General features: G+C 41.0%; 1 protein-coding gene across 5 annotated transcripts; it reads right to left on the bottom strand.

Annotated features, from left to right (window-relative positions):
* Positions 1-1544: 1544 nt before the first annotated feature.
* Positions 1545-23305, bottom strand: PCID2 (PCI domain containing 2). 5 transcript variants are annotated; one of them, XM_070751139.1, is made up of 15 exons: positions 23048-23305; positions 21825-21898; positions 20758-20847; positions 19237-19310; positions 18412-18477; positions 17876-17917; positions 17230-17284; positions 16889-16992; positions 16238-16313; positions 15991-16132; positions 12246-12346; positions 9987-10060; positions 4895-5020; positions 4064-4187; positions 1545-1956 (listed from the first exon to the last, which is right to left on the bottom strand). In XM_070751139.1, exons 2-15 carry the CDS (start codon positions 21858-21860, stop codon positions 1867-1869), a joined length of 1200 nt encoding a protein of 399 aa, XP_070607240.1. In that variant the 5' UTR covers positions 21861-21898; positions 23048-23305; the 3' UTR covers positions 1545-1866. The 5 variants fall into 5 exon arrangements, with proteins under 5 accessions (XP_070607240.1, XP_070607242.1, XP_070607238.1 ...); XM_070751141.1 differs by having other exon boundaries at positions 23187-23250; XM_070751137.1 differs by having other exon boundaries at positions 23044-23224.
* Between the last annotated feature and the right edge of the window lie 1004 nt (positions 23306-24309).

Here is a 24309-nt window from a genome sequence, read left to right as displayed (position 1 = left end):
ATGTCTCTTTCTTTCTCTTTGCCTCTCTTGCTATCTCTCTTTCTCTCTCTTTCTCTCTCTCTGTCTCTCTTTCTTTCTCTTTCTATCTCTCTCTGCCTCTCTTGCTAAGTCTCTCTTTTTCTGTTGCTATGTCTCTCTTTCTTTCTTTCTCTCTCTCTCTGCCTCTCTTGCTATGTCTCTCTTTCTCTCTCTCTTTCTCTATCTCTCTTTCTCTGCCTCTCTTTCTTGCTCTGTCTCTCTTTCTCTGCCTCTCTTGCTATGTCTCTCTTTCTTTCTCTCTCTCTCTCAGCTGACTGCAAGCGGGAGCCCTGACGGCGGCAGCTGGACGTGCTGTTGGACACCGTATATGCCAGGCCCGCAGCGCCAGCAGCACGTCCAACCGCCACGTCAGGGCTCCCGCTTGCAGTCAGCTGAGAGAGAGAGCTCCCTCTCGCCGCCGACATCTCCCTGCGACTGCCTGCGGCCGCTGCGGCCACCCCCCCCCCGCTCCCATCGCCAGTGCCCTCCCGCCGGGCCACAAAGGACACTTGCCGCAGGTCCAACCGCCACCGTCAGGGCTCCCGCTTGCAGTCAGCTGAGAGAGAGAGAGAGAGCTCCCTCTCGCCGCCGACATCTCCTCGCGACTGCCTGCGGCCGCTGCGGCCGCCCCCCCCGCTCCCAACGCCAGTGCCCTCCCGCGGGGCCACAAAGGACACTTGCCGTGGATGCCAGAGAAGCTCCAGCTGGGCGGGGCGCTGCCGGTACTTCCGTCCTGGGGCTCCCGCTCGCAGCTGTCCCCCGGCTCCTGCTCGATGCCGCGGTTTTCGGCGCTCTCCTGCTGGGCTCCAAAGAAGGAAGGCGGGAAAAAGGCTTTTTCCCGCCTTCCTTCTTTGGAGCCCAGCAGGAGAGCGCCGAAAACCGCGGCATCGAGCAGGAGCCGGGGGACAGCTGCGAGCGGGAGCCCCAGGACAGAAGTACCGGCAGCGCCCCGCCCAGCCGGAGCTTGGCGGCACACCTGGCCATGTCTCGCGGCACACCGGTGTGCCGCGGCACACCGGTTGGGAAACGCTGGTCTGGAGGACAGAAGGAAAAGGGGGGACATGATTGAAACATTTAAATATGTTAAAGGGTTAAATAAGGTTCAGGAGGGAAGTGTTTTTAATAGGAAAGTGAACACAAGAACAAGGGGACACAATCTGAAGTTAGTTGGGGGAAAGATCGAAAGCAACATGAGAAAATATTTTACTGAAAAAGTAGTAGATCCTTGGAACAAACTTCCAGCAGACGTGGTTGGTAAATCCACAGTAACTGAATTTAAACGTGCCTGGGATAAACATATATCCATTGTAAGTTAAAATACAGGTTGGTAAATCAAGAGTAACTGAATTTAAACATGCCTGGGATAAACATATATCCATTGTAAGATAAAATACAGGAAATAGTGTAAGGGCAGACTAGATGGACCATGAGGTCTTTTTCTGCCGTCAGTCTTCTATGTTTCTATGTTTCTATATATGGAAATAATTATGGTCACGCTATGAACACAGAGTTCCCCAGACATTATCAACAGAATATAATGCTGTTTATTCAATTTGGAATTTTTTATCAAGAAAAATCCACACATAAAAGATCCTGATGGATCAATGCAGAGTTCATTCTGTACCTATTCTGAAAAATGCCTTCCAGAAGGAGGCTCTGAAGACTACGGAGAGGGGGATCATAATCATTTCCTTTGAGTGGAAGAAAGTAGTGGAGCCATTCTTCTGTGCTGCAGCAATCTCTTCAACACGCCCCTTTTGGTCCTAAATGCAAGAACTGTTCCCGCCTTTTGAAGAGGGATCCTCCAATCATAATCTCCGCAAAGGAGCAACACGCCTCCACCTCAGTTCAGCTGACAGTAGAAAGTGGAGGGAAAGGATTTTGCTTGCTGACAACGAGCTTCTGATGCTGATGTGATATATAGCCCTTAATGTGACCCTGGTTTGGGGAGAAAAACCCACAAGCATCAACCAGCCTGGCAAATTTAGAATAATTTACATATATGTATCTCTATCTCTTGGATTTCAATATTGATTTAACTACAGTGGTACCTCTACCTAAGAACGTCTCTACTTACGAACTTTTCTAGATAAGAACCGGGTGTTCAAGATTTTTTTGCCTCTTCTCAAAGAACCATTTTCCACTTATAAACCTGAGCCCCTGAAACTGTAACCGGAAAAGGCGGGGAGAAGCCTCTGTGGGGCCTCTCTAGGAATCTCCTGGGAGGAAACAGGGCCGGAAAAGGCAGGGAGAAGCCTCTGTGGGGCCTCTCTAGGAATCTCGTGGGAGGAAACAGGGCCGGAAAAGGCGGGGAGAAGCCTCTGTGGGGCCTCTCTAGGAATCTCCTGGGAGGAAACAGGGCCAGAAAAGGCAGTGAGAATCCTCCATGGAGCCTCTCTAGGAATCTCCTGGGAGGAAACAGGGCTGGAAAAGACAGTGAGAAGCCTCTGTGGGGTTTCTTTAGAAATCTCCTGGGAGGAAACAGGTCCGGAAAAGGCGGGGAGAAGCCTCTATGGGGCCTCTCTAGGAATCTTCTGGGAGGAAACAGGGCCGGAAAAGGCGGGGAGACGTCTCCACGGGGCCTTTCTAGGAATCTCCTGGGAGGAAAAAGGGCCTCCACCCTCCCTGTGATTTCCCCAATCGCATGCATTATTTGCTTTTACATTGATTCCTATGAGAAAAATTGCTTCTTCTTACAAACTTTTCTACTTAAGAACCTGCTCACGGAACAAATTAAACCCTCCGTGGGGCCTCTTTAGAAATCTCCTGGGAGGAAACAGGGCTGGAAAGGGCAGGGAGAAGCGTCTGTGGGGCCTCTCTAGGAATCTCCTGGGAGGAAACAGGGCTGGAAAGGGCAGGGAGAAGCGTCTGTGGGGCCTCTCTAGGAATCTCCTGGGAGGAAACAGGGCCAGAAAAGGCAGGGAGACGTCTCCGTGGAGCCTCTCTAGGAATCTCCTGGGAGGAAACAGGGCCCCCACCCTCTCTGTGATTTCTTTCAGCTGCGAGAGCAATCATGGGCTTCCCTAGGTATGCCCATGTTACACCAACACTCCGCAGTCTGCACTGGTTGCCGATCAATTTCCGGTCACAATTCAAAGTGTTGGTTATGACCTATAAAGCCCTTCATGGCATCGGACCAGAATATCTCCGGGACCGCCTTCTGACGCACGAATCCCATCGACTAAACAATGTCGTCTGGTGGGTTCCAGGGGAAGAGCCTTCTCTGTGGTGGCCCGACTCTCTGGAACCAGCTCCCCCTGGAGATTAGAACTGTCTCCACCCTCCTTGCCTTCCGTAAACTCCTTAAAACTCACCTCTGCCGTCAGACATGGGGGAATTGAGGCATCCCCCCCCCCCCGGGCCTATACAATTTATGTATGGTATGTCTGTGTGTATGTCTGGTTTAATAATGGAGTTTTTAAATGTTTTTTAAATTTATTAGATTTGTTGTGAATTGTTCTATTGTATGTTGTGAGCCGCCCCGAGTCTACGGAGAGGGGCGGCATACAAATCTAATGAATGAATGAATGAATGAATGAATGAATAAATAAATAAATAAACAAACAAACAAACAAATAAATTGCTGCTGATATAATGGATGTCTATTTTCCCTGAATCTGCTGCCTTACAGATATACCAAAAGCACAAATTTTTGAATTCTCTGCCATCTTGGCCACTGATTAAGCTGGCTGGGAATTTTGGGATCTTTATCTCAGTGAAGCCCAAAGGCACATGGCCTGAAAACGGCTGATGTACTCTCACCCTAACACAGAACCTGGGGCAGCTGGCAAAGTTCTTCTGGCTATAAGCTAGTTATTAACACGCCGTTAATACAATGCTGGAGAAATATGTAATGGAGAAAATAACTCGTCTAATTCCATTTTCCATTGAGTAACCATTTGTCCTTTTATGCTTAGGAATATACAGGGTACATTCACTATATATAAAAGTAGGATTCAGAGACATTAATGTTATAGTACAGTAAGCCTACAAGAACAGCATATGTTGTTTTTATCCATGCCATGTTATAAATGCCAACACTTACCATGTAAATAAGATTGGCTAAAATGCACTGGACTTCATCAATATCAACGTCAGTGACTTTCATGTATTTCAGGGCAACCAAAAAGGCATCGAGAGCTAGCTGGTGAGTTTTAAGTAATAAATATCTGAAGGAAAGGGGGAAAAAACCATCACAGTTATTATTAATGATAGTAATTCCAAACTAGTCTATGACTCAACTTCCATATCTATGCCCTCTCTGCCTACTCATACTAGTTTTTTCTCATCATGCCTATCACTCATTTCCTCCCATTTATGACTGTATGACTGTCACTTGTTGCTTGTATCCTTAAGATTTTTATTAATATTGATTGTTTCGTATTTGCTGATTTGACCCCTATGACAATCATGTGCCTTTTCTTTTATGTAGACTGAAAGAATATGCACCAAGACAAATTCTTCAAGTGTCCAATCATACTTGGCCAATAAAGAATTCTATTATCTATAATTCTGTCCTATTATCTATTTCTGAGAATGGAAACATCTACATATTTTACTTTTCTGAGAAAAGATTCTGCCACATAGTCTGGTGGACACAGCCAAATTTTATTATGATTAAGACTTGGAATTAAAGGTGAGTATTGGAACCTAGCAGGTAAATTCAGACATCATATTTATGACGGTTGCAGTGTTGAGGTCATGTGACCAACTTTTGTGACCTTCTGACAAGCAAAGTCAATGGGAAGCCAGGTTCACCTTAACAACTATGTTACTAATTTAACATCGGTGGACAGAAATCTGACTTTTCTCTATTATAACATCATACTGACGCCTTAGACATGTCAAGCAATATAAATATAGATGAAACTCTTACACTTTCTTGAAGAGATTTCTGTAGGTGATGATTTTCAGCTTCTCAAGAATAAGGAAGATACCGCAGCGAATGAAAAACGTCTCATGTTTTGCCAGAGCTTCGTTTAATAAAAGAAGGTTCCCTTCACTAAAGGAATTTAAAAAATAAAGATTTTGAACATTCCAAAAAATTCACAGTGATTGTATTTACATATAACTTGGGATGCATAATCATATACCGAGTTATGACAAGTAGCTTCATAGGAAGTCCTCTATTTATTTGACTTTTCCAGTATCTTGGCAATTCCCCCATTGCCAAGAGGAAGAGTAGACAAAAATTCTGTTTCGCTTTAAGCTTATATCTCAATTAAGTAACTATCATTATTGATAAACAGTCAGTCAATTACTTCTTCTCACTCATTAAATGTGGGGGTATCAAACATAGAAACATAGAAACATAGAAGTCTGACGGCAGAAAAAGACCTCCTGGTCCATCTAGTCTGCCCTTATACTATTTTCTGTATTTTATCTTAGGATGGATATATGTTTATCCCAGGCATGTTTAAATTCAGTTACTGTGGATTTATCTACCACGTCTGCTGGAAGTTTGTTCCAAGGATCTACTACTCTTTCAGTAAAATAATATTTTCTCATGTTGCTTTTGATCTTTCCCCCAACTAACTTCAGATTGTGTCCCCTTGTTCTTGTGTTCACTTTCCTATTAAAAACACTTCCCTCCTGGACCTTATTTAACCCTTTAATATATTTAAATGTTTCGATCATGTCCCCCCTTTTCCTTCTGTCCTCCAGACTATACAGATTGAGTTCATGAAGTCTTTCCTGATACGTTTTATGCTTAAGACCTTCCACCATTCTTGTAGCCCGTCTTTGGACCCGTTCAATTTTGTCAATATCTTTTTGTAGGTGAGGTCTCCAGAACTGAACACAGTATTCCAAATGTGGTCTCACCAGCATTCTATATAGCGGGATCATAATCTCCCTCTTCCTGCTTGTTATACCTCTAGCTATGCAGCCAAGCATCCTACTTGCTTTCCCTACCGCCTGACTGCACTGTTCACCCATTTTGAGACTGTCAGAAATCACTACCCCTAAATCCTTTTCTTCTGAAGTATTTGCTAACACAGAACTGCCAATACAATACTCAGATTGAGGATTCCTTTTCCCCAAGTGCATTATTTTACATTTGGAAACATTAAACTGCAGTTTCCATTGCTTTGACCATTTATCTAGTAAAGCTAAATAATTTACCATATTACAGATGCCTCCAGGAATATCAACCCTATTGCACACTTTAGAGTCATCGGCAAATAGGCAAACCTTCCCTACCAAACCTTCTCCTATGTCACTCACAAACATATTAAAAAGAATAGGACCCAGAACAGACCCTTGTGGCACACCGCTTGTAACCTGACTCTGCTCAGAATACTCGCCATTAACAATAACTCTCTGATGTCTACGCTTCAGCCAGCTCCAAATTCATTGAACTATCCAGGGATTAAGTCCAATCTTCACTAGTTTATCTATCAGCTCTTTATGTGGAACCGTATCAAAAGCTTTGCTGAAGTCCAGATAGGCAATATCCACGGCACCACCTTCATCCAACATCTTTGTGATGAGATTAGTCTGACATGATTTGCCTTCAGTAAAGCCATGCTGATTTGGGTCCAATAAGTTATTGTTTTTTAAGTGCTGATTTATCCACTTTTTGAGTAGAGTCTCCATCATTTTAACTACCACTGATGTCAAACTAACTGGCCTGTAGTTACCAGCTTCTTCTCTACTGCCCTTCTTGTGGATAGGCACAACACTGGCCATTCTCCAATCCTCAGGAACTTCTCCTGTTAACAAGGATTGGTTAAACAAATCAGTCAGGGGAGTAGCAATGACAGATCTGAGTTCTTTAAGAACTCTGGGGTGGATGCCATCTGGACCCATTGCCTTATTTATCTTTAATCATTCAAGTTCTTCTAAGACATCGGCTTCTAAGATCACTGGAGCTGAATCCGTACAGCTGGAAGCAATGCTATATCCCTCTATAGTATTAGTGGCTCATGCCCAGGCCATGCCCACCTCGGTTCAAACTAGCGGCTCAGACACAAGCCACGCCCACCCCGGTTCAGCAAAGGCAAAAAACCATTGCAATACATCACATGACATGATCGAGTTTGATACCCTTGCTATAAAAGCAACAAAACTCATTCATAGCCTAACGAAAGCATCATTACTTCACACTAAGGTTCCCCTCACACATATATGCTAGTCCAGTGATGGTGAATATTTTTTCCTTAGGGTGCTGAAAGCACGTACACACACACTATCACGACTGCGCGAGTGCCCACACTCATGATTCAATGTCTGGGGAGGGCGAAATTTGCCTCTCCCCGGAGGCCAGAAACAGCCTGTTTCCCAACTTCTGGTGGGCCCGCTAGGTCCAGTTTTCACCCTTTCCAGGCTCCAGAGGCTTCCCTGGAGCCTGGGGAGGGCAAAAACACCCTCCCACACACCCCCGGAGGCCCTCTGGAAGCCAAGAATGCCCTCCCAGAGCCTCTATGCGCGCTGAAAATCAGATGGCCAGAGCGCACATCCGTGTTGGAGCTGAGCTAGAGCAACGGCTTGGGTGCTGGCAGATATGCCTCCGCGTACCACCTGTGGCACCCATGCCACAGGTTCGCCATCACTGTGCTAGTCACTCCCAACTCTAGGGGGCGGTGCTCATCTCCATTTCAAAGCTGAAGAGCCAGTGCTGTCTGAATACATCTCTGTGGTCATGTGGCTGGCATGACTAAATGTCAAAGGCACACGGAACACTGTTACCTTCCCATTAAAGGAAAGACCAGTATGATTACTGTGTCTAAATTTGTTGGCAGTGGACAGCATGAAGCCAAATAAATTAAGGCGTCACTTAAACACATTATACCCAATCACAATGATAATCTGCCTGAGTTTTTTCAGAGAAAACGTGCCGAATATTGCAAACAATCGTCCTGGCGGACAGTTGGGTGTGCATGAAATGTTTATTTCTTCCTAGGGGTGGGCGTAACAGAAAATAATTGAGAGGCACTGCACTAAACCGATATTTAGAGACACCAATATTGAGCAAATAGATTGGCAACATTTTGAATTCTAGGATCTGCAATGGCAGGGCATTAGTACAAAGCACGCAGAATTAAAGCTCAAATGTGATGATGGCTGGGATGTTCCATTTATTTCCTGAGGAGAGGAGAATGTTGGTTTAATCTGCATTACAACTGTCATTATTTCATTATACTAATTTGAAATTAGGGACTAAGAAGAGCACTTTTTAACATAATAGCAAAACAACATTCAACAGTTCATGTTATCTACATTGTAAGACAAATACCGTGTTTCCCTGAAAATAAGACCCTGTCTTATATTTTTTAAACCCTGAAATAAGTGCTTGGCCTTATTGCCATGCACTCAAAAGCCCGACTGGGCTTATTATTAGGAGATGTCTTATTTTGGGGGGAAACAGGGTACAGTAGAACCCCGACTTACGAGATTAATTGGTGCCGGAAGGAGGCTCGTAAGTCGGAAAGCTCGTATGACGAAACATTGTTTCCCATAGGAAACAATGTAAAGTCAATTAATCCGTGCAACAACAAAAAAACCCGCTGCCGCCCGGCTGTCACCTTTTAAAACAGCCCGGGGGCTGTTTTAAAAGGTGACAGCCGGGCAGGGTGGGGGGCTTCCCAGCAGCCAGCTTCCAAGCAAAGGGGGGAAAGGAGCGGATGGGGGAAAGGGGGCAAACCCCACCATCGGTGTGATTGCGACTCCCCTCCCGTGGCTGCTGTTGAGGTGGCAGCGGCGTCCGCTTCCGGCGCACGGCTCTCTCTCCATTCTTCTCTTTCCCCCTCTCGGGCTCCGAATGCGGCAGCGGGAAGAGGAAACGAGGCAGTCCCGGATCGCTTGCTTCCCCGGCCAGCAAGCCGGCTGCCTGGGAAAGCGCTTTTTTCCTCCATTTTTCTGCACTCTTTCCTGCCCCATTCTCCCCTCTGGATCTCCATGGGTTTCCTCCGTTTTTCTGCACTCTTTCCTGCCCCATCCTCCCCTCTGGATCTCCATGGGTTTCCTCCGTTTTTCTGCACTCTTTCCTGCCCCATCCTCCCCTCTGGATCTCCATGGGTTTCCTCCGTTTTTCTGCACTCTTTCCTGCCCCATCCTCCCCTCTGGATCTCCATGGGTTTCCTCCGTTTTTCTGCAGTCTTTCCTGCCCCATCCTCCCCTCTGGATCTCCATGGGTTTCCTCCGTTTTTCTGCACTCTTTCCTGCCCCATCCTCCCCTCTGGATCTCCATGGGTTTCCTCCGTTTTTCTGCACTCTTTCCTGCCCCATCCTCCCCTCTGGATCTCCATGGGTTTCCTCCGTTTTTCTGCACTCTTTCCTGCCCCATCCTCCCCTCTGGATCTCCATGGGTTTCCTCCGTTTTTCTGCACTCTTTCCTGCCCCATCCTCCCCTTTGGATCTCCATGGGTTTCCTCCGTTTTTCTGCACTCTTTCCTGCCCCATCCTCCGCTCTGGATCTCCATGGGTTTCCTCTGTTTTTCTGCACTCTTTCCTGCCCCATCCTCCCCTCTGGATCTCCATGGGTTTCCTCTTCCTTTATCTCCTCTCTCTCTCTCCCTCTCTCTTTCTCTCCCCCCTCTCTCTTTCTCTCTCTCTCCCCCTCTTTCCATCTCTTCTTCTCACTTTCTCTCTCTTGCTATCTCTTTCTCTCCCCCCCTTTCTCTCACTCACCCCCAAGCAGAAGCCAAGGACCCCCAGAGTGGGGCGGCAGGGGAGGCGAACGCCTCTCCGCTTACCAAGTGCCGGGATACAAGGCGAGAGGAGCCGGGCGCTGGATTGCCTTCCTTCCTTCCAGCGTCTTCGGAAGTTGCCGAAAGCGTCAGGGGGGCGCGGCTCCTCTCGGCTCGTATCCCGGATGTGAGCTCGGGAGACGAACAAAAATGTCGCTCCCCTCCCAGCTCTTATCTCGAGCTGCTCGCAAGTAGAGCAGCTCGTATGTCGGGGTTCCACTGTAGTTTGCAGTCTTACTACACTAACAGGATTATAAGCATGCAGGATTATAAACTTACCTCACAGCTTTTGTAACTTCTGCAAACTGCATGAGGTCATACTTTTTTAAAAGCTCTATCATTGGCATATGGCCCTGAAAATCCAAGCATAATGTTAAACTCAATGCCAAAAATTAGAAACACCAATAATCAGTTTTTTCCTACAGCTATAAATAGTCATGAGCTGTTCTGCCAATTATCACCATAGCCAATCTCCTAGCACAAAAGAGATGGTTTCTGGCTGCCTACTATCTAAATAATACCCAACATATGAAAGCAGGATCCTAATAAGATCCCGAACAGGGTCAAATTAGACCAAAGTCATATCTCTAAAGTGCCCTGCAGCACATTTATATTACATATTATTCCTAGTCATAATGCCATTTTTAACAGAAAGACTGATTTCGCTCCGAGTTCTCACAGACGGGCAGCATACAAATCTAATAAATTATTATTAATTATTAATATTATAATTTGAAAGACCAATTCTGAATCTAGAAGAAATAATCTATTGACATCAGTCACTTTCCATTGGATCTGGAGTTGGCGTCTTGCATAGAATTGCTTTTTCTCCTCTTCCTGTGTTCTGAAGTTTGAGCTACAGTTCCTGTCTCATGGAGAAGTTTGCATTTTATTCTTAAGGGCTTGCAACAGAAGTGCCAACTAAGCATTCAGGAAATTCATTAATGATTCTGGCTCTCTGGAATTTAGGTTGTCATTCTCAAACCGCATCTGACAGCAGATGGGACCAGATTACTTATGGGACCGCCTCCTGCTGCATGAATCCCAGCAATTGGTTCAGTCCCACAGAGTTGGCCTTCTCCAGGTCCCAACAACAAGGTCACTTGGCAGGACCCAGGGAAAGAGCCTTCTCTGTGGGAGCCCCGGCCCTCTGGAATCAACTCCCCCCAGAGATTCGTGTTGCCCCCACCCTCCCCGCCTTCCATAAAGGTCTAAGGACTCATTTATGCTGCCAAGCTTGGGGTCATTAGATTCTAGCCCCTGGCCAATTAATGTATAGTGGGCTTATTTGAATGGACATGTGTATGTGCTAATAGGCTTTTTTAGTTTTTTTAAATGTAATTCTTAATTTTAATTAATCATATCTCTATGTATACTGTTTTTATAGGTTGTAAGCCACCCCGAGTCTTCCGAGGGGGATGGCATATAAATTTAATTTAAAAAAACAATAATAATAATATTATATCCTTAATCCAGTTTCACATTTTCCTTGACTATTTGGAGCTACAAAACACTAAAAGCTGCATAACAAATATATAGCTAACAATTTTATATGCCTAATGGGTCCCATATCTTACATGCCTTCTTCCATACACTATACCTATGATGGGCAACTCCATAAATCTCTGGCCAAGAAAAGGCTCATTCCTCAATTCTTTACTAAGTACCAGAACATACTTTAAGACCAGAGATTCCAATGTGGCACACTGCTGATACCTGACTTGATATCCATCAAAACCATATATCATCATTTTTACATTAACATTCATTTTAATTTAAACAAGGTAGGAAGGAATGTGTGACATCTGGAATTCTTTTCAACACCTTTACCAGAAGTAGCCTTAGAAAGCATTGGTACTTTTGTCTGGGTAATGAATGAACAAGTGGCAACTGTATTTCTGATCTATCCTTAAATTGCATTTGTGTCTGTGTATATATGAGTTGTATATACTCAACTCTGGATTGCACAATCACGAAGAGGAGTGGAGTCAGTAGCATTCAGAGCCATGTCCTACAGGTTTTCCCACATGGTTGGTTTTTTTCCCCTTATAGTTCCAAGGCAGCTCTGGACTATTTCTAAACATTTTCTTTCTTCTGACTTCCAAATCTGTCCCATTCTGTGTCATTTTTATAGAGTCATTCTTTGGCCAAACAAACAGACAACAGAAGCAGTCCTGAACTGTTTATATAATTTCTTTCGAACAGTTCCATGGGTTGGCAAGAATAAAAATAGGAACCCCAGCATGCTACAAAGCAAAGTGCCAACTTCTTCCATTACACTGAATGAACTCCAAACAGAGCGCTAGTCTTTCTTTTAAAAAATGGACAGTTCCCAGTCCAAGCTTTGAAAAAACGTGTTCACCTGCCCAGAAAAAAGGACTAAACTTTGAACAGAAGATAGAATGGTTGAAAGGGGGCAGGTCAACAGCTAATTTGAGAATATCCAGGACACATTCTCATAATTCCAAATTCTCACACTATTCGTCAAAGTTCGGAATCTCTCCTGGAAGAAGACTGATAGGTTCAAATGCCACTCACCAGCAACATTTTCACCGGCAGCAAATAAATCAATATCATCCTTTTGTTTTTCTGACTAGACCGGTGACAGTGCTCAAAGGCAAAAGACAGATACTCTTCAGCTGCAAGAAGACAAAGAAGAGGAACACCATAACTTATCAGCATCGACCAAGAGCAAGTACAGTTCGTTCCGTGTCCAGGTTCTTAAGTAGAAAAGTTTGTAAGAAAAAGCAATTAGTCCCATAGGAATCAATGTAAAAGCAAATAATGCGTGCGATTGGGGAAACCATAGGGAGGGTGGAGGCCCTGTTTCCTGCCAGGAGATTCCTAGAGAGGCCCCATGGAGGCTTCTCCCCGCCTTTGCTGGCCCTGTTTCCTCCCAGGAGATTCCTAGAGAGGCCCCACAGAGGCTTCTCCCCACCTTTTCCGGCCCTGTTTCTTCCCAGGAGATTCCTAGAGAGGCCCCACAGAGGCTTCTCCCTGCCTTTCCCAGCCCTGTTTCCTCCCAGGAGATTCCTAGAGAGGCCCCACTGAGGCTTCTCCTTGCCTTTTCTGGTTACAGTTTCAGAAGCTCGGGTTTGTAAGTGGAAAATGGTTCTTGAGAAGAAGCAAAAAAATCTTGAACACCCGGTTTTTATCTAGAAAAGTTCAAAAGTAGAGGCGTTTGTAGGTAGAGGTACCACTGTACTGGGTTTTTAAAAGGTAAAAAAAATCAAGAGAATCCACATTTTGGACCTTTTAAACAATAATAGGAAATAATGTTTCCTCCACATAGTTTAATAAAATTAGTAATTTATCTATTTCAATAATTTGTGCTAACAATGAATTGCAGTGAGTTTATCCACAATAATTTTTTTTTGTAGTAATCTTTCCAAATGTGGCTCCACAGCCAGACCTCTGGAAGATTGCATGTAGCCTGTTACAGTGTAATATCTAGCTCTTCAACATGTATGTCTTTTACGCCATTGTCAAAACAAAAATAAAATCGGGCGAGATTTCAGTATACGTTATGTACATTAAAAGCAATGTATCTCTGTGTTGGCCATTTTAAGAGGGAGGACTTCCATTCCCAGAATTCCCCAGCCAGTATGCATTAGAGCAGTGATAGCAAATTTTAAGGTACATGTGCCACAGGTGGCATGCAGAGGGCACACAAGATATTTATTTATTTATTGGATTTATATGCCACTCCTCTCCAAGGACTCGGGGCAGCTTACAACATAAGCCTCCCTATATCAGCATCAACGTTCATGTGCACTGGCCAGGTGATTTTCAGCCTTATTTTCTGCCGTTTTTGCTCTCCTCAAAACAGCCAATGGGCCAATCAGAAGTTCAATCCGGATTGATATGGAGCTCTGTTATCAACTGCACAGGCCTTTTCTTAAAGGCTTCTGCAGCCGATAACAGAGCTCTGGATCGATTCAGAGCTCTGCTATCAGCTACACAGGCATTCAGGAAAGCCTTCCCAGCTGCACAAGAAATGAGCCAAAGTGTGCGAGGCCTGCTTGTAACCATCTGAAGATAAGTAGTAGGGCAGTTCCACTTCCTTTTATTTCCAAACTTCCAAATGGCCCATTTTTTCCCATCCCCGGGCTTTAGGAGGCTTTCCTGGACCCTGAGGAGAGTGAAAAACAACCCAACTAGCCTGCTGGAAGTTTGGAGGCTTCAATGAGGCCTGTGCACATACGCAGGAACGCAGCATGAGGGGTTGTGTGTATACCTATAAAGCCCTCCATGGCATCGGACCAGAATATCTCCGGGACCGCCTTCTGCCACACGAATCACAGCGACCAGTTAGGTCCCACAGAGTTGGCCTTCTCCACGTCCCGTTGACTAAACAATGTCATTTGGCGGGACCCAGGGGAAAAGCCTTCTTTGTGGCTGCCCCGGCCCTCTGGAACCAACTCCCCCCAGAGATCAGAATTGCCCCCACCCTCCTTGCCTTTCGTAAACTTCTCAAAACCCACCTCTGCTGTCAGGCATGGGGGAATTGAAATATCTTCCCCAGGCCTATATAATTTATGTATGGTGTGTTGTGTGCATGTTTTTTAAATTATGGGTTTTTAACTTCATATTATTAGATTTGTATTGTACATTGTTTCTATCACTGCTGTGAGCTGCCCTGAGTCTACGGAGAGGGGCGGCATACAAATTAATTAATGACAAACCTTTTTCGGCTCTTAATGCAATGCCCTGTGTATGTATGTATGTATGTAATTAATTAATTAAATACATACATATATACATACCTACATACCTACATACCTACATACATACATACACAGGGCATTGCATTAAGAGCCGAAAAAGGTTTGTCATCACTGCATTCGAGAGAAAAATCATAATGATTATTCTCAATAGTGGGTTGTACAAATGCTCAAGTTTAATAGAATGGTTCTCTCAAATCATGTGTTCTCCTGAATTTGGCTACAAATTTTCTGAAGAGCAACAAATGTCAACCTCCCAATCTTTGTCAGAAATGTAAGCATTTTGAAAACAAGACAAAATAGAAAGGAATGTTTAGGTTTTAATCAACCTAATTTACAAGTTTGGCTTTAACCTGAAACAGATTACTTCATTTTCCCCACACTCTACTTTTAACTCTGGAAATAAGAAACAAAATGACATCAATTTTTAAATCACAAGGCACACTTCAAAACATAAGAATATAAAACAATTTTACACTTCTGAATTTGATGTTAAGACTGCCTTACAGGATAATCATAGAAAGAACCTCGCATAGCAATAACATATTGCCCCAACAGGAAGGATGGAAAATTGAGTCAACCTTGAGCTGGTGAGATCTGAACGGTCGAACTGCAACTAAGTCAGCTGAAATAGCATGTAGTGCTGTGCTCTAACCATTGCACCACCTCGGCATATGCTCCTATTTCCTATAGACATTTATCTCTCAAATTAGAAAATAATTGTGGCCAATAGCCACAGTAGCATCAGTAGCATCAACCAAAGCTAGTATTAATTCAACACATATGACTAGTGAAAACAGCAGCGTAGAAACTCTAGTTAGATACAAATGGGTGGAAGGAATATCAAAATGGGAAAGGAAGTATAAAAACCAGGAAAACCCACATATTTAACCTTCTAAATAATAAAAATGATGTTCTCTCCACACAGCTTAATGAAATTTGCAATTTAATTTCAATTAGGTTGTACTAACAATGAATTTATCCTCGGTCAGACATCTTAACCTGCAGTACAGTGTTCCCTTGATTTTCGCGGGTTTGAACTTCGTGAATAGCCTATACCACGGTTTTTCAAAAAATATTAATTAAAAAATACTTTGCGGGTTTTTTTCTATACCACGGTTTTTCCCGCCTGATGACGTCATACGTCATCGCTAAACTTATTTACTTTGCAAATAAATAACAAAAAAATAATTATTGTTAATAAATAATTATGTTTATAAATATCAGGATCACTAAGTGTCTTATTCAATGGTGAGTACCAGTAATAATGGTGAGTAAATGGTTGTTAAGGGAATGGGAAATGGTAATTTAGGGGTTTAAAGTGTTAAGAGAAGGCTTGTGACACTGTCCATAGCCAAAAATGGTGTATTTACTTCCGCATCTCTACTTTGCGGAAATTCGACTTTCGCGGGCAATCTCGGAACGCATTCCCCCACGAAAACCGAGGGAACACTGTATTCTTATGATACTGGGATCAGATATATCAAACCAACTTTTTAAATGTATTAATATGCAAATGTTCTTAGCAAAAACATCTATTATATTAATATGATAAATACCTTGTTTAAAATCACTATCAAACATGGCCTTCCTTCCAACATAGTACCTGTAGGTAACTCTTTGTGCCATGCTATATTCATCTTTAAGGTTTGAACTATCAATTGCTCTTATCAATGGTTTACATAGGTGAAGTTTATTGATCTGGAACGAGCAAAATTGTTAGCAGAGGGGAAGTTAACATGTGTGACAACAATCTTGAGTTAAAAAGAAAAGAATAATGATAACATTTTGAAGTTTCTGTCATACCTTAAAATATATTTTAAATAGTTGATTCACGAGAAACAACATGCCCCACTTTTTTGAATCATCAATGCTGGCTCGACTGTAACAAATATTATAAAAACGATCAAAATCAATTTTTATCCTTAAACACGTCTATTAAGACTTTGAGCCACATTCCTAAACAAATGTTTTTGCATACCAAAATCATAACCAAAGTCTGTACTAACATCATAATCCTCTTTACACATATTCGGAAACATTCTACTGAGCTCATTAAATTTAAAGTGGCATATCAGAGGAGATGAGACGCATAAAAATGTAATAAGTAAAATCATAATAAATAAACAATATAAATATTACGAAGGCCAGTTTCAATTGTGACATTTATCAATGAACAAATATTTACATTAATTTTCAACCCTACAAATTCAAATCTTAAGACTGAGGAAACTTTGCCTTAAGAAAAATAACCTCTGCTTTAGGAAAATATGGTTAATAATTTGCTATAATAAAGTTCTCAAAGAATTTCAATTTCAACTTATGGCCAATTTTACAATTGTTTCTTAAGCCAGGGAAGATTCATATATAACAAGCCTACAGACCAGTTTACAAAGTATTAAAAAAATGCAATCTACATTTCCAAGCAATTTAACCTAGGACTAAGGATATACTTACGTGTCGCTTGCACATACACGAAAACAGCTCATAAGAAGTTCAGCTGCTTTTTCCAACATGTCACCAACTTTGCCTTTTCCTTTCTTTGATAGTTGTTGATCAGCCTATCGTGACACAACAAGATACAATCACACTTAAGCTTTCCAATCAATTAATTGGGACAGAATACATGCACATGCAGAATTTAGATATACTGTGTGCACAAGTGAGCAAATATCTTTGTGTATTGCTGAACATGTTTCAGGCCAAGCCCAGAGCACCTCCGATTGTTATCCAGTCCATCCCAAATCTCTTCCATTCCTTCGGCATCTATTAATTTTGGCCCAAGCAGCAATACTTACACTGTTGGCAAAAATTCGAAGATCAAGTGCCACGGAATACATAATAGGCAAAGCCCTAGCAAATGAAAATTCAACACAGGGTTAATCTTGCAAACAATGAAAAATAATCTGCTGCATACTTTTAAACATAGCAACACAACATCTTTTATATTTATTATTTTGACACGGACAACAAAATTTTAGGACTCTGAGCGGCATATAAATACAATGAGTTCCTTTCCCCAAATATGGAAAAAGCTCCCCAATATCCAAGCCCACATTTACCCAGGACAAATGAATCCTTGAGCAATTTCCTGGCTGTTTCAAATCTTTCCACTGGCTATTTTTAGTATTTATTGAGGATAGTAAAATGGCTGAAAATTATAGGAAAAGGCTAGCTTAATGCAAATAAAATCAAATGTTGATTTAGTTGTCTTTCTATCTTTCTTCGATCTCCATGCCATTTTCTATGTATGACAAACTGCTATTTTTGGTACACCAAGAGATCACTTTGCTTCTGTTTATCTTCAAAGTTGAGGAGCATTTGAGATATTAAAATGGGTTATCCCCTGTCTTTCTTTACCTACATGAAATGGGATATTTCTCATCAAGCCAGTTCATTTATACTTTGAGATATACTGTAGATTTATGTTAATCAGGTACTTACCAGTTTTCTTCTTTGTGTGCTTGAAAAGCTCTCAGGAAAGATGTAGGGAATATAAGGAAATTTGATGAAATGTGATTCATTTTTAAAAAATCATGGAATTTAGTGACCCAGCTCTACGAGTGAACCCACCGCTTAACACCAATATAAAAAGACAAAAATAATGTCAATGGTTTAATATGGACATTCACAGAATGTGGGTGACAGAAGCCACTTAATTTGATCAGAAGAGGCCACAACTATTACATCATGCTAATTACCAAATGTCAACATCCTCATTATCTAGAATTCAAACTCAGTGACTATAAAAGCCAGGCCTGAAGATTCTTTACATGGGGCGTAAAGCCCCATGTAAAGAATGTTTTCAGGATTTACATCCAATTACAGTATAGTTGACCATGTTTATAGTATACAGACCTTGAGTTTAAGTAGTAGATCAAACATTTACTTGGTCCTTAACCCAACATTGGTGATTTGTGCTGAAACCTTATCTCCAAATTCCACTGCAGATTTTCAAAAGAGCGAATGGTAAAGGATATTGTACTACAACTGTTTGGCATTTGTACGCTTCTACAAAGTCATGATTGGCAACTGCATAAGTACATCTATTTTAAAAAATGAAACATGAAACATAAATAATAACCAAAACTAAGCAGGCTTATATCCACTTTATTTCAATTTAACAAATCCTAACCACCTTTATCATTAGTAAATCCAATTGTACTTCTTGCTTCTTAGTGTATTTATTTTGCAATTTAAATATCAGATTTCTTAAATGGGACATGATCGAAACATTTAAATATGTTAAAGGGTTAAATAGGGTTCAGGAGGGAAGTGTTTGTAATAGGAAAGTGAACACAAGAACAAGGGGACACAATCTGAAGTTAGTTGGGGGAAAGATCAAAGGCAACATGAGAAAATATTATTTTACTGAAAGAGTAGTAGATCCTTGGAACAAACTTCCAGCAGACGTGGTTGGTAAATCCACAGTAACCGAATTTAAACATGCCTGGGATAAACATATATCCATTGTAAGATAAAATACAGGAAATAGTGTAAGGGCAGACTAGATGGACCATGTGGTCTTTTTCTGCTGTCAGTCTTCTATGTTTCTATGTTAACAAATTAATAATAGCTAATTTCATTTGCTAAAAAGGATACTTTTTCAGGTGCAATTGTATGCAAATATTAACTTTTAAATTCAATAACTGGGGTTTTTTTTTTAAAAAAACAACCTATTCTTTTACACCATTTCAGCCACTTCTACATTTTCAGAATAACTGCTGTTAATTTTTTTAGTGCAGAGTTCCATTTGTGACTACTTGGAATACTTGAATGGGGCATCTTATCTCACCCAATTTTACCTTAAATGAGCAGCAAACATCTCATCATAAGGTGGTTCCAGCACTTGTTGACATTTTTCTTCTGGAGATGAAAGCTAGTTATAAAATAAACCAGAATCAAAATGGAAAATTGTTGCCATAAAATAGTTTGACAAAAACCAGTTTTAGAAGTACAACTTAGATGCCTTTGGCTTTTTGTCTCATAGCAGCTTAAACAAATAATAAAAATAACTTTATAAGTATGCTGCCTGGTCAAATTCAATTTTTAAGACGTTTTGAAGATATTATTATTTTATTATTATTTTTTAGATTTGTATGCCGCCCCTCTCCGAAGACTCAGAGCGGCTCACAACAGACAATATCTCCGGGACCGCCTTCTGACGCACGAATCCCAGTGACCAGTTAGGTCCCATAGAGTTGGCCTTCTCCGGGTCCCGTCGACTAAACAATGTCGTCTCTGTGGCGGCCCCGACCCTCTGGAACCAGCTCCCCCCAGAGATTAGGATTGCCCCCACCTCTGCCGTCAGACATGGGGGAATTGAGACATCTCCCCCTGGCCCATATAATTTATGCATGGTATGTTTGTGTGTGTGTCTGGCTTTTTAAATAAGGGGTTTCTAGAGACTTTTTAATATTAGATTTATGATATACTGTATTGTTTTTTATTATTGTTGTGAGCTGCCCCAAGTCTGCGGAGAGGGGTGGCATACAAATCTAATAAATAAATAAAATAAATAAATAAATAAATATACAGAGTACAAATCCAATATTAAAAACAATATTTAAAACCTTTATAGTAAAAAAACAATCATACAACCCAAATAGACCATACATAGATCATAATAGCTGAGGGGTATATCAATTTCCCCATGTATACAGTGTCGTTGTTTTTTCAGTCAGAGATATAAAGTATGGGAGGGAGTAATCATTGGAATTAGATTCAAGCGTGACTAAGGTTCACATTTTATAAGAAGGATAAATTATATTTAAACTCAAAAAAGGAAATAAATGAGCTCAGAAGGAAATTTGGTTTCAAAAGTTTAACATGCAATGATCGTGTGAAACCAAATTCTTGAATGGGGCAACATTTAATCTAAAAGCTAGTTATTAAAAAGGATATACAGTACAGTATATTGATTTTAGAATTACAGAATTCTGGAGTTAGAATGAACCACAAAGATAATTTATTCAATTTCTTTGAAATGTATAGAAAAATGAGTTAAACCTTCAGAGGTGGACGTCCAGCTTTTTCTTAAAAGATGGCAAACCAGTTCTATAGGAAGACTGTTAAAAAGACTTTTTACACTGAGCAAGTTACTGTACCCCCTTGTCATTAAAAGCATATGTAACCATTGCAATACCTTTCAGGCATGAAAACCACAGCAAATCAACAGTTCAGAGATGTATTTTAAAGTATTTTCCATGGTTCTAATTATGGCTATCTAATAATTCTGTATATTTCTATTTAGAAATAAATAGCTCATGTTCCTTTATTGAGTTCAATAGGACTCAATTTACAGGATTGCAGTCCAAATGTGTTACCTGCAGTCTCGGATTTGCAACATGGGGATGTTTAAATGATGCTAATTCTGCACAAAACAATCCATCTCTGCCATCAATGGATTCCAGTACCTGTGAAAGAAAACAATGTAAATTTAGTATTAGGGACCAATAAGAAAATTGTATTAACTATTACTAGTTTTGCTTAAGACTATCATAATGTCCAGCAGAAGAGTGTAACATGTAACCTTCCAGTTATTGCTAAATAGCTTTTAGCACAGATAATTGGAAATGGAGTCCATGAACATCTGGAAATCACATGCTTTCCATACAATTTTTATACTATGGAGAAACCTCCCAGAATCACTGAAGGAATAGACCTGGGCCCTTGGTACATGTCTCATTTCTATGTAACTTAAAATAGCAAAAATAACAATGAAATAAGAAAAAGATATGACTAATTTAAGTGATATTTTTTTTCATTTGATTCTTTCTTTTTAAAAAAATGAATTAAAAATATCACACTCATATAAATGAAACTTTTAGGTTCAGAGAATTAAACCCACTGCCTGGATCAATACAATATGTAACATATATTTTGAAATTGATTATATTTGTGTAAGCTGTCCATTCAAGTGTTTCTAAGATGAGGATAAGACAATAGCAGAATACAGGTAGATGGCTATGAAATAACTGGAAACTCAAATCCCTTAGATCCTAGAGAGGCCCCACAGAAACCCTTAAATAAAAGAACATCATATTGCTATTATATAGAAAATTAAAGCACGCAATGTGAGTACTATTTTTGGTAGACACTGAATGGTAATTGTTTAAAATGCTTTTAATTGTCTGTTAAAGACAGTTAACCATAACAGAAAAGTAGACAAGGATCACTATTAACCCTTCATGAAATTTAGTCTATTAAAATGTTACTTTTAACAGATGATCTCATGCTATTAGTGAAAGCAAAATGCTTCTACTATTTCCATGCACGTTCAACAGAGCTTTATTAGATTTGGAAGAGTTCTAGCCAAATTAGAATAATTTTTCAAAATATACCAAAATGAATGACTAATAGATTTTTTTTTTTAAATTAACTTATGAATTACCTGCTGCAAATATTGGTTGATACTGATATGTGCCATTGAAAGAGTACTGCATAAAATTAAATTGATGCTTTAACCTGAAAAATAGTAGATATTAGTACAATAATAGTAACACAAACTTTAGCCAAAAAGGGCTCAAAAATCCCAGCTAGTCTCAAATATTTTAGCACATTGGCAAAAAAAAAATCCCTTATTGTATTGTTAAAATTTCACCGCTGCCACTACTTTTTCAAGAATAATTCCATCTTCCATCCCTTAAGACTATCCAATCGGAATCTTTAAGACTACATGTGATTTAAATGTATTTATTGGGATGCTTTCTCCCTATCTTCCATCCACAGAAGGCTGCACACCAGACCTTTCTCTGGGGGCAATTAATAATATAGTTGGAAGCAGACTTATTAACAACAGCTCCTTGCATTTAGATTCCTCATAATTTTAGCCAGTGCTTCCCAACCTTGGCAACTTGAAGATATTTGGACTTCAACTCCCAGAATTCCCCAGCCAGCATTTGCTGGCTGGGGAATTCTGGGAGTTGAAGTCCAAATATCTTCAAGTTGTCAAGTTTGGGAAACACTGGTATAGATATCAACTGTCAGGCTACAGAGTCTTCTTTAATAAAGCCATTTATTATGAAATATGTTTAGTATATTACAATTTTTTTAAAAAAAGCTTTCTATTTTATTTTATTTTCCATTTTATATTCATACAAATACCAATGCATATTCCTTGCATACATCTCAAAGACATGCATAATTACATAGTTATGTATTTCTTAAGTAATCTTTTTTAATATATTTATAGCAACAGCCCTATCTTATTAATCTGTTATCAGTCTATATTCGATTTTCTCTTTCTCACTCTCCACTCTCACCAGCAAGACAATTATAATAATTGTAGAGCAAAGCTGATTTTTTAAAAAAAATAGTTAATAAACTGAGAAAAGCTGTGTTTTCTCCACAACAAATCATTGGATTAATTCAGTTGTCCTTTTTTTAACCCGGTGATCTCTGCAGAAAAGCTAAACTTAAAAAGTTACAGGTTACAGGGGCAGCTCCTATCGGTGCTTGGAAGCAAAGCCGATGTGCAAATGATCAGAGTGGCACCAAGAACACGCTGCTCACGGTTGTTCAGGGCTGCGAGAGCTGATCACCAGACCCTCTGCACATGCACCAAAGCAATGAAAAAAAAAGACGGAACCTTCTGGAACATAAGGACTAACACACTTCTTGTAGCAGCAGAAGCTCCGCAGGAAAATACAGTACAGTACTGTATCTCGATTTCCGGAATCAACCAGCCACTATGCGCGGCACGCATGCGCACAACTTTCCTATTGGCTGCACTGTTTCTTCCCGCGCTGCCTACCAAGAGCCCGATTCCCGAACTACGTCACTGCTGAGTCGTCCTGCGGGCACGGTTTCAAACAGGCGGATCAAGCAGAGCAGGCCCGACTCCGGCTTAATGTCCCGCCTATTCCCAGGCCCACCAGTGGGAAGCGGCTCCTGGGTCCTAATCCAACTGAAAAAGAAGGGCGTATCGATGCAAATGAATGGGGTGGGGCTTAGAGTAAGTGAATGATCGAAGCTGTTAAGAAAATCCGGCGCCCACTAGAGGGCAGCAAAGGGGTGATTTATTTATTTGTCAAGTAGGTATTTGTAATACAGTATACTGTACATAGATATAACATTGTTTATATAAATAACATGGGTACTGATAAGAGGGAACACTAGGGCAGGGACGATAAGCACTCTGGTGTACGTATGCACGTCCCTTAGCTAAGGTTGGGAAGCACTGATCTAATCCAACCCTTGCTCAAACAGGAATCCTACACCACTTCAGCCAGATGGCAGTCCAATCACATCTTCAATATGTCCACTGAACAGAAAATAAAAAATAAACCTCTCTTTTTGCTTACCCAAGGGTCCTCAAACTTGGCAACTGTAAGACTTGTGGATTTCAAGTCCCGGTATAATATTCCATATTACCTATGCTATACTTCCCTTGAAATAAACACATATTAGTCTTTGAATGTTATCCAGGCAGACTGGAACATTTTCACCTAACTATACAACAGTCCTGTATAGTATTCTCTCATTTCAAACTTCACCATTTAGATCTGTTCATTTATTTGTGCCTTTCTGTGTCACTGACTTCCAAACGCAGCAGATAGTTTACAGAACCCTGCTGTTCTGTTCGGGTCGTATGCGACCCGAAGCCAAGTTTGAGTCCCTGTAAAAAATTTTCCCTGCATATCTGAAACTTGAAATTTCATGACTTTTCATCATTTCAGGGGTTCTCTCTATGAGAATTTTTTTGGGGGGGTGGGGGGCTTAGTTTTTGCTGAGCAAAAAAAGTTCCTAATGTTATGTTCGGGTCACATACGACCCGGACCGAAAACACTTCATTTGAAGTGCTTATGTTTGGTCAATTTGAAAACTTTTTTCACTTGGAAAGTAGTCTGAACATTTCTGCACACAATGATATGAAA

The sequence above is a fragment of the Erythrolamprus reginae genome, chromosome 4, assembly GCF_031021105.1.
Source record: "Erythrolamprus reginae isolate rEryReg1 chromosome 4, rEryReg1.hap1, whole genome shotgun sequence".
NCBI classification, from domain to species: domain Eukaryota; kingdom Metazoa; phylum Chordata; class Lepidosauria; order Squamata; family Dipsadidae; genus Erythrolamprus; species Erythrolamprus reginae.
This window is presented reverse-complemented; position numbering and strand designations above follow the sequence as displayed.

Excerpts from the sequence above, each read along its gene's own strand:
- PCID2 (XM_070751139.1), bottom strand. The coding sequence starts at position 21,860 with ATGGCACATATCAGTATCAACCAATATTTGCAGCAG. Across the intron at positions 18,478-19,236 it reads ATGTTTGCTGCTCATTTAAG|ATGTACTTATGCAGTTGCCA; the intron begins GTAAAATTGGGT and ends TTTTTAAAATAG. Across the intron at positions 16,993-17,229 it reads TTCGAATTTTTGCCAACAGT|GCTGATCAACAACTATCAAA; the intron begins GTAAGTATTGCT and ends GTGTCACGATAG.